This window comes from Antechinus flavipes, chromosome 4, assembly GCF_016432865.1.
Source record: "Antechinus flavipes isolate AdamAnt ecotype Samford, QLD, Australia chromosome 4, AdamAnt_v2, whole genome shotgun sequence".
Classification (NCBI taxonomy): Eukaryota; Metazoa; Chordata; class Mammalia; order Dasyuromorphia; family Dasyuridae; genus Antechinus; species Antechinus flavipes.
The window spans coordinates 30,723,721-30,740,845 of NC_067401.1; the positions used below are offsets into that span (position 1 = coordinate 30,723,721).

The window sequence follows — 17,125 nt, forward strand, 5'->3', positions numbered from 1 at the left end:
GGATTCATGTGCAAACACATCTTCTAGGATTCACAGCCATTAGAAATCCTTGGTCTCTTGTAGGATCTTAGATGGACCAGATTGGGCAAATGGCAGATTATCATAGCACAAGTGCAAGACCTGGGTGAGATGTCCTCCTCACCACAGTACAAACACGAAGAACTTAGCCCAGCAAGCACACAGGAAGCTGATAATCAGGAGGCTCATTCAGAGGATCTGTGACTTAGGGCTACAGGGACCACAGAGATGATCTAGAATGTTTGGGTTCATGGAGAAGACTCTTGGCCATCGTTTCATTAGTCAGAGAATTGCATCTTTAAAATCCCAAATTTATTTGGAAAAACAACCAAGCACATGCTGGAGAGAACAGAAGGGGATAAAGGTCCTAGGCAGATGGAAAAGTGCCCTGAGGTTATACCCCCGAGGTGTCTGCTCCTCTTGAGCAGAGGAGCTGTGCTAGAGTCATACCCTCTGGTGGTGGTAACCCTAGGGCACATCCCACATCAGTAAGCTGCCAGGTGACCCCAGGACTTGTTTGATGAATGGGGGGGGAGAAGTATTAGTTAGGGTACAGGGGTTCTGCTTAATGAATCAGCACTGGCCTTGGTAAAGTGAGGTGGAAGGTGATGACAAAGAAAAGGACATCTGTATGGAGGTTAAGGGCCCAGACAAGATAAAATGAGAAGAAACTTCTTTAATAAAGCTGGTAGAGTTTAACCAGTTAGGAACCAAAGAAACAAAAGATGGATAGTCAGTTAATAAGGTTGAGATCAGAAACAATGGCCAAGATTTCGCCAAATGAATTTTATAATTATTCTATTAAGTTCTATGAACTTAATTTCTCCCTTGGAAATCTGATTGCTATAGAATTAAAAGTGCAAATTAATTTTGGTTGTATTGTTATTTTTGTTATGCTGACACAGCCTGGTCAGGAACACTGAATATTCTAGTTATTTAAGTTTTCTATTTCTTTAAGAAGTGTTTTGTAAATCTAATCTTCTGTGTGTTCTGGTAGATCAATACCTATGTGTTTTATGCCGCCAGGATTTCTCAATAAATAAAAGGAAAAGTTGTAACATACAGGCTTCCAATGAAGAGTACCTTTTAGAGGATGCTCAGAGTTTTCAGAGCAACCATGCTTCAGAAAAAAATGAGTCATGGGTGGGAGAAGGGTCATCTGCCCCAACCTTAACAGTTCTCAGCTCTATGAAGTGGGGTTGGATTTCTTTGAAGCATCATCTTTATCTACCTTGTCCTAGGAATCTTCTGAGAGTTGCATGAGGAGCTCTACCAGGGGCCTCTCCTGAGTCCTTGTAGCTTTCATCACCAGTCTTAGGCCCAGGAGTGGAGTTACAGGGTATTGGTCTCAGGGTCCTGACAGGGTCATACTCCAAGGAAGCCTGGGATTCAAAGGAGTAATTGGAGCAGTCAAGGCTGGGGGGGAGGGGATGCAATCAGTCCTACAAGAGAGATCAGCCTTTCCTGATGGCTGCAGAGTCCTCAACAGCTCTTGGCAGGAGGGGCGGGGAGGGCTGTGTGTGTGTAGAAACAGATTGAATGGTAATGTGAGTAAAAGCGGCAGGATCTGAGAGTCCAAACCAAAGTGGGAGTCCTCAACCCTGAAGGCTAAATGCTGGTCAGATGGCAAAAGAAGGCTGAGAGAGGATCAAGGAGACTCAAGGCAATGTTGGGCAAAGGCGAGGATCCCCAAGAGCATCGTTTCAAAGGTGCCGGCAGCTCTCGGAGTGCAGCCCCACCTCCCTCCCCCCCTCCCCCCCCCCACCTGAAGGGGGAACAACATCTCCTGAGGCTGGGCTAAACGTCACGGTGAATGACCTGACAAAGTGTTCTGGCTGCACTGGGATTGACAAGCAGACCACGCATGCGCGCGCACACACACATGCGCGTGGGCATTCTGTCTCTCTCACCCAGTTTTTAGGATAAATAGAGCAATCCCCAGCCTGCTCCCCAGGCAGCTGCTAATAAGCTGTATGGGGCGGCATGATCTCTTGACTGCGGGCTGTCACACTTCAGCAAGCTCTGCTGTCATTACAGCGATGGGAGTGAAGATCAACTTTATGTAAGAGCTAAATGTTTACAGAGAAAAATTTGGGTCAATTTACAATCTCTGTAAACATGGCTGTAAATCCTTTCCAGCTGGATCAACCATAATTCCAGGTTTGGGGCCTTAGCCCATGTGCCATGTCCCTTCCAGATAAGACGGTTCTGAGAACACAAGGTGCTGGGAAGTATAGTCTAAGGCCTAGCCTGTAGGAGGTAGGGGTTGGAAGGCAGGGACCCTTCCCTCTAGGCACAATGGGAGGCCTAACTCCAATCAACAAGGGGCTCACACAGAGTCACTTGTTAAGGTGCCATTGAAGTTGTATTCTCCCACATTTCACTTGATGCCCTCAAGTCACATTTCAGAGTCATTCCGCTATCAGTGGGAAGGAACCTTCTTAGGAAGAAATCTGCCAGTGTGAGAAGATCAATGAGCTGGAAACATAGTAACAGCGTTACCTCCCAGAGATGGCAGGAGGGCATCTTGGTGTCTGATGCTCATCAGTCTCCTCTCTCAGCTCCCTTTCTGCTGGGCAAGATTTACTGGCCCAACAGTCTTGTGAGAGAGAAATGATTTCCCTGCTTCTAAGAGGAGCTCACTAAGTGAACTCTCTGACCACTCACTAAAGAGCATTTCCTGATCACCCTTTGCTGATGTAGAATTGCACCCTAGACATGCCATGATATTGTAAACATGTTATATGTCTTCAAAATGGTTTTAGTGTTTCTGAAGTAATCAAATAGCATAAAAAGTGGCAATGGTGGGAGCACAGCTTGTGACACAAAAGCCTAAACAGCCCAAACCTGTGTTTACGGGCTCTTGATGGTTTTCAAAGATAATATAACTTTATTATCCTGTATTCCTTGAAAAACCTTTCTTGAGAATGAAAAGGTATGAGCTATAAAATCCAAGACTCTGGACTGTCATATTACCTTCTTGGGGGAAGAAAAGGCAAAAGAGGACATTCCACAATCCATTTTATTTAGTTAAGCAGACTTATGTGTCCCAGAATGCCTTGGTGTTTTACATAAGATACTGATGAATTAGAATTTTAGAAACATGCCCTTATTGTTTGGTTACATACTTAAAGTTAAGCATTTTTATCTGGTACCAGCTTTAATGCTCTGATCTGTACAAAGATCAAACATGTGACATCGTTGCTGGTTAGGGTTTTTGCCAAGGATGTTGAATGGTTTCCTATTTTCCCTAGGTTTCCATAAATTAAAAACAACTATGTCTTGGAACATTAATAAGACTGTAAGAGGGAACAGCCTGGCAAAGATAAGGTTTTTCTGTGTACCTGAATCTCATTGCAGGGGCAGAACTAACCTTGTTGTTTTTGATCATTAACAAGGGGCTATAGCGAATGCCCATCCACATTGGACCAACAACAGGCATCCATCCTCCTGGCCTAATCCTGTCTCTTTTCAAGCCCAAATTGTGGCTACTACAAGGGTTATGCCTCAAGCTGTTGCAGTTCTGAAAAATTCTCTGGTATTTTGATCCACAGATGATTAGGAAAGCACTTGTGGGATAAAGAAAAAGAGCCCATTTGTATTAGGTTTGGTCAGCAGCAAATCCTAAGGATCAGTGTGGATGTGTGTGGCTAGCCCTCATTTTCTAGAAGTGCATCCCTGGTTCTGGATTAATGCACAAAGAGCTTTGGGACATGTGAGAAGGAAGTAGCTGATGCCCACCTTGGGCTGCTCATCCTTTGTTTTCAAAGAAGACCAATGACATCTTGAGGGATGCCTTAACTTCTGCATGAATTGGATTTATGATACAATCAAAGGGGAAAACTGGAAAAAAATTGGCCTGGACTTCTGGTTCTTTGTACTTGGACATAATGCTTTGCAGCCTGGGGCTCACCTTAGTTATTCTTTGCTGGTCACACTAATAAAATGGCAGAAAACTGAATTACAAAGATAAATCACAGAATTTCCAAGACAGAAGTGACCTTACATGTCATTTAATATTAAAAAAAAAAAAAATGGAAATAGAGGCTCAGCAAGGGGAAGTAATTTACTTATCTTCACATGGCTAAGGGCTGATAAACGGCCCTGGACAATTTGAGAGATACTTCTAAGAATAAGATCTATAAGTGAAAAGATTGGAAAAGTCTATCGAGGAGGAGGAAGTCCTCTTTAGAACTGAGTGTGGAAGGAAGACATTTTTGTTTAAAGAGAATTTCCACCACAAAACAAAACCATCGAGTTATCAGAGAGCAATCTATAGTTAAGGTCTGCACAGCATGATATTAAGTTTTGTTGTGGCACTAGGAGCTGAGGCTATTTTGTTTGGCCAGTCAAGTTTTCAAAACTTAATCTGATATGTTGCCATGCTTGGAGCTCTGCATCCAGCTTATGAATTCTAATGCTCCCCTGTCGCTGCTTTGGCAGATGGTGATCAGAGCAGCTATTGTCCCTTTAGCCCTTACCTGTTTATGAGGACCCCTGAGTATGTGTGCCTTTGCACCTTCGCAAGCTGTCCTCATTGCTTCCAGTGACGGTGTGCCCAGTAAGTCGGTGATCAAATCCAGCTGTAGGCAGACATGAAAGGAAGATGAAAGTCATCATGTCTGGGAGACATCCCATTATTCTCCAATTTCAACAACATATTCTGGAATCAGGGCTGCACAGACAGCTTGGAATACAGCTTTCAAATTCATATCTCATGTTAGAAGATTATAGTCTTCCTTTCTAGCTGGTTAAAATAAACAGCAAAGTTAGCTGGCTCCAAATGTGGACACTCTCCTACCCTATCTGTATAGCATTCATGTCAGGATGTAAATGGACCTGCTAAAGAGAGCAGAGCTGGCCGCTCCTATGCTGGGCTTAACGGCACCTTTGAAGTGCCCAAGTACTGCTGACACCGGTGTCAGATCTAGCTACAAGTCGCCTTCTTCAAGGAGTGAGGGAAGGGCTGGATTTGGACATGTGGAGTAGACTCAGACTTGCCAGGAAGATCTCTCAGAAGCAGCCAGATCTCGTGCTTTGTATAAAGTCTTTACATTTGAGGTCAGGGTCTCCATGTCTGGGTCATTATTTTTCAGATAACTGTCTCCTATGCTGGCAAATTTGGGGAGACAATTTAGTGGTGCATCCCTATGTACATCTACCTTAACATCTGTCTCAATCCTTATAGATGTTCTCTTATAACCTTATCACAGCAATTATGTCCTAGCCTTGGAAGTTCTTATCCATGAAATGCTATTTTGGACTATTCCCTTTTCTGGAATCACTAAGTAGAATCACAAGTTTGGGGTCTGTCTAGAGCCCCAAACAGAACTGTAGCACTTCATTTTGGGATAATGAAGATACGAATTGGATCTTTAGATAATAAAGTTAATAAAGTTCTTCTAAGAAGATTTATGGCATTTCGCTCTTTTTTTTTTTTTTTTTTTTTTGAAGCAAATGGGGTTAAGTGACTTGCCTCAGGTCACACAGTTAGGAAATGTTAAGTGTCTGAGGCCAGATTTAAACTTGGTTCCTCCTGATTTCAGGGTTGATGTTCTGTCCATTGCGCCACCTAGCTGCCCCTCTCTCTCTATATAAATTTTTTAAGCATTAGGAAATGCTATAGGAAGTCATTATGTCCAATTGGAAATTGGATTCTATTCACTATTTTATAACACGCCTTCCCCCACTTTTCCTGGCAATACACATGGGGAATTCCCTGTGTAGCCATTTCAGAACAGTAAAAACAAGGTTCCTTTCTCTAAAGAATTAAGCTTTAAATACCAGCCTAAATCACACTTTACTTATTTTTAGTGGTAACCTCAGATCCTTGTTCATTGAAAATTTTCTGTGACTTCACCCCCTATTTTTCACTTTAAGGATTCCCATATTTAGGAAACTAATATTAGTTTCATAATGTAAGCTCCTTGTGTGCAAATATGAAAAACACATATATTAAAAAAAACCCTGCTAATTTCTGTTCTCTAAATTTGGAACATAATGGATTCTGTTAAAGCTATATGTATGCGCAAAATATCCAAGGTACTGAAATATCTCAGATTTGGCTTCAATTATATGTTTATTTTATTAACTGGTACAGTAAAAGCAGCCTTCCTCTTGAACTAAGAGCTTTGTACATATCATACCCTTACCGCTGAGCTCATACTCTGTAGAAGTATTAAGAACAATAATATGGCATTATTTAAATTTTTTTTTTGCTATTATCATTCAACTTTATTATTATTTATTTTTAATTTATGGAATAAAGCAAGCATTTTTACAATACAATATATTATTAAAAAGAGGATTGCATATGAAACATTGAAATCCATTATGTATAACTTGCTAATTTTTTTTCTTTTTTTATTATAGCTTTTTATTTACAAAAGATATGCTTGGGTAATGTTTCAACAATGACCCTTGCAAAACCTTCTGTTCATGGCATTATTTTAAACATATATTTGAAAGCTGTGCTAATTTCAAAGTCACATTTGAAAAACAAACCATTTTTTAAACTTAGATTTAGGGACACAGAGTGCCATGTCACTTTTAGGATAGAAATACACAACTCTGGACAACTTCCAGCTAGTTTTCCAATGCCTAATGAATTTTAGCTATCCACCTGTCCATCTTTCCATCTGTCTGTCTGTCTATCTATCCATCCATCCATCCACATATATTTATAGATTGTGAATATATAGGTGAGAAATATGTTCAACATGAACAGGACAAATACATTTCCTAACATGGTAACTGATAATTCTGAATCCAAAAGAGATGTTTCTGTTAAATAAGTGGGAACACATATTATTTATCGAGTTGCACACAGATACAGGCTTGTTTATAAATCAGAGATATGGAAATGCTATCAAAGAAGCATGGTGTCCTGTTTCATTCAGATATATCCAATTTTTTAAAAAAATAACTTTTTATTGACTTTTTTTAAAAATCATAAATGCTTCCTTCAATCTACATTTTAAAGAATTCTGGCTGTACTACGAGTCCAAAGTGTTTAAATATCTTCTCTCACCAGCTAAATGTTAGGAGCCTTTTCTAAATGCTCAAGAAATGTCAACATTGAAGTCTATAGAAAAATGGAGTTTTCATAACTTTGCTGATCACATTTTAAAAGAATACATATCAATCAACAGCATCACCAATCCTACAAAAATATCCTACGTATGATTCAAAGACACAAGGGAGATGGGGGAAGAAGATGCACTTATTTCGTGTCACTTTGAGCAAAATGTTACAGCAGAATCTAATGAGAATAATATAGCCAGAACCCTGACCCAAGCAGCAGTAAGAGTCTAATTTTGCAGATGATGGAATACTAACTTTCTAAATGATATCTGAAATTATATTTGATTAAAATTAATAACATAACATGGTATCAAAGGGCTAGGATACAATTATACCTGTTGAATGGGACTCTGTGCCTGAAACAATATTCTTCGTCCCAGTAGTTCTGCAAAGATGCAGCCCACAGACCAGATGTCGATGGCATTGCTGTAATGACGGCTGCCCATCAGGATCTCGGGGGCCCGATAATACTGAGTGACAACTTCCTGAGTCATGTGACGGGATTCATCCAATTCCTCCACTCTGGCCAATCCAAAATCGCAAATCTAAGTAGACAAATGGTTTGTTTTTCAAATGTGATTTTGAAATTATCAGAGCTTTCAAATACAGGCTTAAAATAAATGTTGGCACATGTTATTTCTATGTATAAATGGTTAAATGTGCTTTGAGAGAGCTTAGTACTTGATAAGAGTGCTTAATAAGAAATGCATATGATTATTACTACACAAACATATCTTATCTGGAGGAAGAACAATTGTTTAGTCATCTAAACTGTCTTTCCTTCTGTTTAAAATGCTTTTTCATTGTTTGCAGATGATATGATAGTATACTTAGGGAATCCTAGAGAATCAACTAAAATATTACAGAAACAATTAACTTTAGCAAAGTTGTAGGTTATAAAATAAATCCGCACAAATCAATAAGCATTTCTATATGTCACTAACAAGACCAGCAGCAAGAGATACAATATGAAATTCCATTTAAAATGACTGTAAATAAAATAAAATATTTGGGAGTCTACCTGCCAAGATAAAGTCAGGATCTATATGAACAAAATTACAAAACATTGAAGTCGGATCTAAACAACTGGAAGAATATCAAGTGCTCATGAGTTGGTCAAACTAACAATAAAAATGACAATTCTACCTAAATTAATCTACTTAGTGCCATGCCAATCCAACTGCCAAGAAATTACTTTATAGAGATAGAAAAAAATAATAAAGTTCATCTGGAAGAACAAAAGGGAATTAATGAAAAAATGCAAAGGAAGGTGGCTTACCAGATTTAAAACTCTATTATAAAGCAGCACACAGGAAGACCACTTAGTACTGGCTAAGAAATAGACTAGTTGATCAGTGGAATAGGTTAGGTTCACAAAACACAATAATCAATAATTATAGTAATCTAGTGTTTGATAAACCCAATGACTCTAGCTTTTGGGATAAGAACTCACTATTTGACAAAAATTGCTGGGAAACTTGGAAAACAGTATGGCAGAAACTAGGCATTGACCCACACCTAAAACCCTATACCAAGATAAGATCAAAATGGGTTCATAATTTAGACATAAAGAGTGTTACTATAAGCAAATTAGAACAAAGAATAATCTACCTCTCAGATCTGTGAAAAAGGAAGAAATTTATGGCCAAAGAAGAACTAGAGAACATCATGAAATACAAAATGGATAATTTTGATTATATTAAGTTAAAGAGGTTTTGTACAAACAAAACCAATGCAGACAAGATTAGTAGGAAAGCAGAAAACTTGGAAAAAGTTTTTACATCCAATGACTCTGATAAAGGCCTCATTTCTAAAATACATAGAGAATTGACTCAAATTTGTAAGCATACAAGCCATTCTCCAATTGATAAATGGTCTAAGGATATGAAGAATTTTTAGATGAAGAAATTTAAGCCATTTTTAGTGATATGTAAAAATAGTCTAAATCACTATAGATCAGAGAAATACAAATTAAGACAACTGAGGTGCTACCTCACACCTCTCAGATTGGTGCCCAAATACCTCTCAAACTTAATGTGTCCAAAAGACAGCATGAACACCCCCCTCCAACTCATCCCTCTTTAGGCTAACTTATTTCTGACCCAAGCATTACCATTCCTTAGGGTCACCTAAGACAGGAAAAGATACCAATAAATGTTGATGGGGATACGGGAAAACTGGGACACTAATACATTGCTACTTGTGAACTTATCCAACCATTCTAGAGAGTAATTTGGATCTATGCCCAAAGAGTTATCAAACTGTGCAGACCCTTTGACCTGTAGAGTCCTTTTAGAGGTCCCTGTTTGGGTGCCAAAATATACCATCCAGACTAGCTTTCTGGAGGATCTTGGACCAACCTTGGTCTTAGTGGAGGAATTAAGAAGGTAGGAGACTCACGAGGATGATCAAAGATGGAGTCCTTATTTCAAGTCTTCTCAGTCCTCAAATACCTTGGTATGATTACATCATTACAGTACACTAAGCATGTGGAACTAGAGAACCATTATATCATCACATCATACTGAGCAAATGCTAACTATAAGCACCCTGTTATTGATATGTAAATGCCTACTTTTACTGTAAGTATCCCTTGCTTCAAGTAGAACACAGGTGATCACACCCTCTCTGACTTCTCAGGAAGGGTGTGAACACCAAGGGAAATGGGGAGACAAAATCAGATATTGTCAGTGGGTTTCCTCTGGGATAGAGTCTTATACCTTACCCAGAATTCCCCCACTATCTGCGGCCCTCTACATTGGCCCAGCAGTGTTTCTACTGGGTATCCCAAAGAAATCATAAACAAAGGAAACAGTCCCACATGTGCAAAAATGTTTGTGGCTGTCCTTTTTGTAGTGGCAAGATACTGGAAACTGAGTGGATGCCCAGCAGGTGAGGAATGGCTAAGTTATGGTACATGAATGTTAGGGAGTATTATTGTTCTGTAAGAAACAATCAGCATGATGATTTCAGAAAGGCCTGGAGAGACTGACATGAACTGATGTTAAGTGAAGTGAGTAGAACCAAGAGAACATTGTCCACAGCAACCACAAGATTATGTGATGATCAACTGTGACAGACTTGTCTTTTCAACAATAAGATGATTCAGGTCAGTTCCAATAGACTTGTGATGGAGAAAGCCATTGGCATCCAGAAAGAGAACTTTGGGGACTGAATGTGGATCAAAGCATAGTATTTTCATCTTTTTTTGTTGTTGTTTACTTGTATTTTGTTTTCTTGTTTGCTTGTATTTTGTTTTCGTTCTCATTTTTTTCTTTTTGATCTGATTTTTCTTGTGCAGTATGCTAACTATAGAAATATATATAAGGACTGCACATGTTTAACACATATTGGATTACTTGCTGTCTAGGGGAGGGAGTGTGGGGAAAGGAGGAAGAAAAAATATATAACGCAGTTTTACAAGAGTAAATGTTGAAAACTATTTGCATGTATTTTTAAAATAAAAAGCTATTATCAAAAAAAAAAGATAAAATGATACGTCAATACATTCTTTGGCTTTTTTTAAGCTTTGTTTTTTTGAATGACAACAGCAACAGAGACTGTGGCTCTCTCCATGCTTAGCTCAGGCCTGATGCAGCATGGGATGCTTACTAAGTATTGAATGTAGAAATAAGTGATTTTCTTTCTCTCTTTTTAAAAAATATTAATTTATTTTAAACTTAAAAAGAAAAACAATCTCCATATGTACAGCAGGACAAAGGAGAGATTTCAAAATATAAAGCACTAAATTTCCATTTGAAGAAAGCCTATATTATAAACAGTATACATTGTGTTCAGAGCCATCTTTGTTTCTTTGTAGGTTTTCTTTTGTTTGGTTTTTTTTTTTTTTTTTGCTGAGGACTTTTTATTCTCTCTTCCCTGCCCCTGAACCCCGCCCCTCCAGACTACACACACATAACATATACAGACATCTTAGAATTGATTTTTAACCTATCTTGGATATAGATCAAATCACTTCCATTGAAAGGTTTTTAGAGTTGTTATAGATAAGACAAAAAAAGGTCAAACTAGTGTTGTCTTATAGAAGTTGTAGCCTCAGGGAGCTTGATCTCCATTTTTATTGAACAGTTCTTAGACTTCTTTTAAAGTCATCTTAAACATTCCTCCCATTAATTTTTGTTCAAGATTGAACAAACAAGACTGTTCCCAGTCACACCATGGGAACCGTGTATGCAGGGAGGGAGGAGAGGAGAGGGAGAGGCTATATGAATAACCAATAATGTAAGGTGAAAAAAAAAAGATTATAAAATCTTCAAGCCTCTTCCTGAGAAATTGAGTCCATCCTGCTGCTGCTTCTTTTTTTTTTGGCTAAGGCAATTGGGGTTAAGTGACTTGTGCAGGGTCACATAGCCAGGAAGTATTAAGTGTCTAAGCCCAGATTTGAACTTGGGTTCTCCTGACGTCAGGGTTGGTGCTCTATCCATTGCATCACCTAGCTGCCCCTGAGCCTATCCTTCTTAAGCCCCACTACCTTTCCCCTTCTCTTCATCTCATGCCTCATTCTCTCTGTTTCTTCCAGTCTGTGATAATGAGTTGATCCTTGCTGCCACAAGAGACCCAAGAGCTTACCATTTCTCCAGAGGACTGCTCTCTGTTCCCGAGTTGTCACTGCTCTTTCCTCATTCTCCTCTTTAACTATTCCTCCCTCACCAGCTTTTGTGGTTCATCCTCCATTTTATATCCTCTAACCGAGGATTTGTCTCATGTTCTCTTGTCTCCTTGCCTTACATACTCCCTGACTTCATCAGCTTTCAGGACTTAATGATCATCTCTATGTACATGATGTAGCAATTTTTTTCCTGAACAGTGGTCCCAAAACCTCTCAAACTTAATGTGACCAAAAAACAGCACTAACATCCCCCTCCAATTCATCTCTCTCTAGGCTATCTTATTTCTGACCCAAGCACTACTATTCTTTAGGGTCATCCTAGACTCCTCTTCTTCCCTCACCCCACTTATCCAGTTGGTTGTAAAGTCTTGCTCCTACCTCTGTGGACAAAGACAGACAGAGACCCCCTTCTCTCCATTCTCACAACCAATACCTTGGTCCAAATCTTAATTATTTCTCCCCTGAACCAATGAAATAAGATGCTCTCCTGCTGCATCTTTCCAGATCAATTCTCTTCCTGACCCTCATCAAATGGCTCAAATGCTTCTCCTCAGCTGTGCATCTCACTGTTGTGCCCAAACTTCCCTTTCTAGCTCCTTCTACATTCTCATCCCTTCTTGCACCTTAGGGTCTAGCTGTTCTGATCCTGCACTCTGTTCCTTATACAAGGCAAGCCTTCTCCCATCTCCATGGTTTGTATGCTGATGTTTTTTCTCACCATTAATTCACAACATTTCTTTTTTCCTTTCACAAAACCTTTCCTGACCCTCCCAACTTCTAGTAACTTTCTTTCCTAATCATTAGCATGTATTTCTTTTGTAGATGCTTCTATACATTGTTTCTCCCTATATTTATTTTTATATTCCTAATTCCTATCACAGTGTGAAAAGTAGTAGGTGCTTAATGTATATGTATTGATTGATTGGTTAATTAAGAATTACAAACCTTAACCTGACATTGATAGAACATTTTTAGCATGAACTTGAAAAAAGGCACTAAAACCTTCATCTCCCTTCTACTTTGTATGAATCCATAATTTAAAAAAAAAATGGCCACTGGCCCAAAAGTGAATCACTTATTTGATCTGCCATCCTTGTCTGGATCCAATTTTAGCACCTTGCCTGGAGGATGAGCTGGGCATAACAGGAAATTAAATATACTCAGCATAGGAAAGGATGCAATTAAAAAAAGCATTGGAATAATTATTATGGCTACATTTGCACATTTAGTTGGTTTTCTAGCCTGGTAAATGTGGCCCTCTCTGGTAAGTCAGTGGAAGCGGAGCACAAGTTCAGTGTGGGCTAACCTTGTGTTCTTTGTTCAGCAGTGATTTCCCCCCACTATTCACAGTGCTACAGGGTATTAGAACTAAACATCTATGAAAATCAACTTTGTGCATTTGAAGGCAATAAGCAAGACAAATTATGCATAAAAATCCTTCTTTGTTCAGTCTTCCAACCAGCCAGAACAAGAGACAATTTGATTCCATATCCCAGTAGGTTGGCTAGAGCAAAATCAGTCCTCATAAGAGCTGTTAAACCCAGATTTGGGTTCCTGGCTTAACTGCAGGATCTCCTGCCCCCAGAGTCATTAAAAAGAACTCAGAGATTCAACTATGGTTAGGCAGACAGCCATCAGGAAGGAGACAAATGAACCAAATGACCTCTGTGATGGCCTTTTAGCTTGATAGTATTAGAAAAAAGTACATTTAGTCAGGATAAAAATATTCCATCACCTAAAAGCCTGGGGTTTTATTTTTTAGGAAATATGAAAAATAAGCACTCTTTCCAGCTAACATGTTAAGAACAAGAAAAAATGAACAGAATTACATCCAAAGACTTTGGAGTCAAGGGACCTGAGAGGTTGGGATTATCTTCCAAGGTCTCAATTCTCTCTCCTGTGAAATGGGAGGTTTGGATGATTCCTTATTTTATGACAGGGATGTTAGGGACCAATTGATATGACTGCCATTAAAAGAAAGAAACAGGTGATTTTCCCCAAGGTCACACAACTGATGGAAGGATCATGACTCTCTCCATTTTTATGCCAGACCTGGTTGTACTAAGCCCTATGGCTACCATTGAGAACTTTGAAAAGATTTAAATAAATTTCTTGGGGAGGGAAAGAAGAAAGAAAAGTGAAGGAGGCTTAAGTCTCTTCTGCTTCTCAATTCATGACCTCAAATGAGGGAGACAGGGTCAGATTGCCAAGAATTTTAATTTGCAAGTAGTTAACCAATAAGCATTGAAAGCGAGCTGGCCTGTTGTTAGAAGAAAACATTTAAAATCACAAAATGAAATCCATTCACACACTTGACATGAATGCTTGATTTAACTGCCAACAAACTAAGTAGTAATGACAGTAATGATTACTCTTAAAGTAGGCAACATTTAAAAAAAAAGAAACAAACAATTCTTTTCTTCTCTAAATACATCAGCTGAAATACCAAAAGTATTTACAGTGTAGAATTAAGCAACATGATCTAAAAGCCACTTATGAAATATGTGAAAATTTAATTTGGTTTTTACTATGAAGTTGTCTAACATATAATGTGCCGTGAATCCAAGCAGGTGCCTATTTCCTAATCCTGAGGAGGCAAAATGATGTTTGTCCCTTACACAGGGTCTAATAGTCCAGGTTGTAGGTCATTCAGGCTGCAGTTTCACCACCTGATTTTTGGAAACTCTGCTGCTAATTCATACTGCTAATTTATGTCTTCATTAAGAGGTGTTTTAGGGATAGGAAAGAATGACATAGATGCCAATTTCAATATTTATAAGTGGTTCAACTGAAGAACAGTGGGGAAAGAAGTTGAAGTTAACTATTTCAATGAGATTTCAGGATTTTCTGTAGATGAACATTACACAGGCCTCAGCTCTCAGGATGGTTACATTAGCATTGGCTAATGGATATTGTGGAGATGAATTTGACAGGTGACTGAGACTGCCCTGGAATGGATGACAGCAGAGGACCTGCTCTTAAATCTCAGTTGGGACACCTGCCATCCATCTGACCTTGTTGGACAAGCTATCTAACCTCCCTGGGCTTCAGTTTCCTCATCTATCAAATGAGAGAGATGGCGCTGATAGCTTCTGATATTCCTTCCCAGGTCTCCTTCTGCCATGAATAACCAAACATGGACTCAAGGAATGAATTATAAGTCTTCAAATGATTAATCCTAATAAATATACTTTCTTTGGAGATGGGACAGGTCACTTTACTTAAAGGGACTTGCTTTTTCTTTATCTGCTTCATTTTCATTTCAATATTATCAAAACACAATTAAGGGGAGAAAAATGGAAAAAAATGTTCCAAGTGCCAAAATAACACACGCTTATCCCCAATAGATGCATAAGATGCTTATAAGTCAAGTATTTTCCTGTGAGATGAGAAAGGAAAACTGGAATTCATTTAAAAAAAGAGAATGACAAACACCTTAGAAGTTTCCTCTTGAAAACCCATTACTTTAAAAAACCTGGACACTCCTGTATGTTAAATAAATCAAGAACCTACCTTAAGCACACAGTTGCTGTTCACAAGGAGATTCCCTGGCTTAATGTCACGATGTAAAATGCCGGCAGAATGAAGATATTTCAAACCTGAAACAATAAACCAAATAGCGGACACTTAATCTTATTTAGAAAAAAATGGGAGATTCTGGAAAATGTTTTTTAGGTATACAACAAACTATCAGGGGAGATTCTAGGCTGTTCCCTTGCAAGTATATAATGAGTAAGATGAAAAGGCTGACCCAGGCCCATAGCCACTCACCCATCTTTATACCTACACCCACATTGAAAACACTAGTTTAGATTACATTTAAATACAAAGTCACCCAAAAAAGTCATTATGGGCTTTTACTCTTCAGAAATTACTTATAATTCATTAAATGATTGGAAGCTAAATCCATACAACAGTATGGCTTCTGACCCTAGAGCTGGCCTGACCACTCTTGATAGCCCACATGGTTCCCCCTGGAAATGGGTAGTTCCCTGAAATCTACTTTAATCAGGAGAAATCGAAGTATAGCTTTTCTTTTTTTCAGGGAGACGCTAATCCAAAAAGCTTACCCAAACTCTTCTGTCTCTAGCTGTATACTCAGTTGTTAGGAACTAAAGCGCATTCTCTCATTCTTTAGCTTGAATATTGGGAATTTCTATAGTATTATAGAAAGCTCTCTCAGACCTCCATGGATACTCTAGCTATCTAAGGCAAGTAGCAAATTTTCTTCCTCACAATAGTCATTTAAGGTTATTAAGTGGGACTGGGGAAAAACAGAAAAGAAGCTAATAAAAGCTTCCCAATGTTAAGTAGAATTTATGGATAAAAATGGTTATAGGATTCCCAGTCTTTGAGGGGAAGCTTTTAAATTTCCCTATAAAGAAAATATTAACTCTATTTGTTCAAAGAAAAAAAAAATCTCCTACAAAGAAAAAAAAAGGTTTCTGTTGCCTTTCAGCTGAGTCACACATCTTATCTTACATCAGCAAAACTAGGCTATAAGAGAGGATTAATATCCAGGCACCAATTCAATGATTAATATTAAAAAATCAGAACTGCCAAGAAAATTCTTCATGTTCATCCTGGTCAAGCCAGCATGGTCATATCTTGCCAATAAACCTTTCTGGAGAATCATTTAGACATCTGGTTCCATTAGTTCCCCATCTGCTTTGTGGGACCAGTGGATGTCGCAATAGATTCTTCTGCTTCTCTAAGATGCCTTCCTAGGCCACAGATACACTAAAAAACTCATGGTCCTTCTCCTGGTCATCCTATATGACAAGGAATTCTTCCAGATTTTCTTCTTCCAAATCAATTTGCTCCAAATGACAAGTGGTATTGTTCCATCTTCAACTTTACAGAAGTTCAATCAAGAACTTCTCGGCAACGTCAGAGCCTTCAAGGAAACGTTAAACTTGGTAACATATGCTTATGTCAAAAACGAATTGCCTGCTGGAGCAGGAAAACCTTGAAAGGCCAGGGTAAAGAATGAATGAAAAACACAACTTGCATTAGAGATTGCTATTTCTTTTCCTTCAGACATCAACTCTTACCTCGTAAAATCTGATAAAGAAAAACTTTGACATGATCTGAGCTGAGTGGTTGAGGAGAGACGATAATTTTATGTAGGTCACTCTGCATCAATTCTGTGACAACATATCTTTGGGTAAGAAGTTAAGGAGAGTTCAGAGAATGCCACTCATAACTTCAGAAGCACTTGCTCGCGCTAAGAAAAACTTCTACTCTCAACACTGAAGCTTTAATGGGAGGAAACTTCTTGATGCACATATAAAAGCGTCAGAATCCCACCTTTAAAGTTATGGAAGACTGACACAATTAAGTTATAGAATTTACCTTTGGTAGTCAAAGCAAATCATGCCCATCTTTTCTGCA

General features: G+C 38.7%; 1 protein-coding gene across 2 annotated transcripts in view; it reads right to left on the minus strand.

Moving 5' to 3' along the window:
- NLK (nemo like kinase) overlaps nt 1–17,125 on the minus strand; it is a 129,493-nt gene that overhangs the window by 14,171 nt on the left and 98,197 nt on the right. The window contains exons 4-8 of one of the 2 annotated variants that reach the window (XR_007953039.1): nt 16,786–16,892; nt 15,245–15,330; nt 7,437–7,646; nt 4,500–4,601; nt 1,250–1,400 (exon numbers count right to left, since the gene is read on the minus strand). Coding sequence is in view for 1 of the 2 variants with exons in the window: in XM_051992343.1 (XP_051848303.1) it covers nt 4,500–4,601; nt 7,437–7,646; nt 15,245–15,330; nt 16,786–16,892 (505 nt within the window). In the remaining variant the exon portion in view is untranslated. The remainder of the gene's footprint in view (nt 1–1,249; nt 1,401–4,499; nt 4,602–7,436; nt 7,647–15,244; nt 15,331–16,785; nt 16,893–17,125) is intronic. The other variant, XM_051992343.1, reaches the window with a different exon arrangement.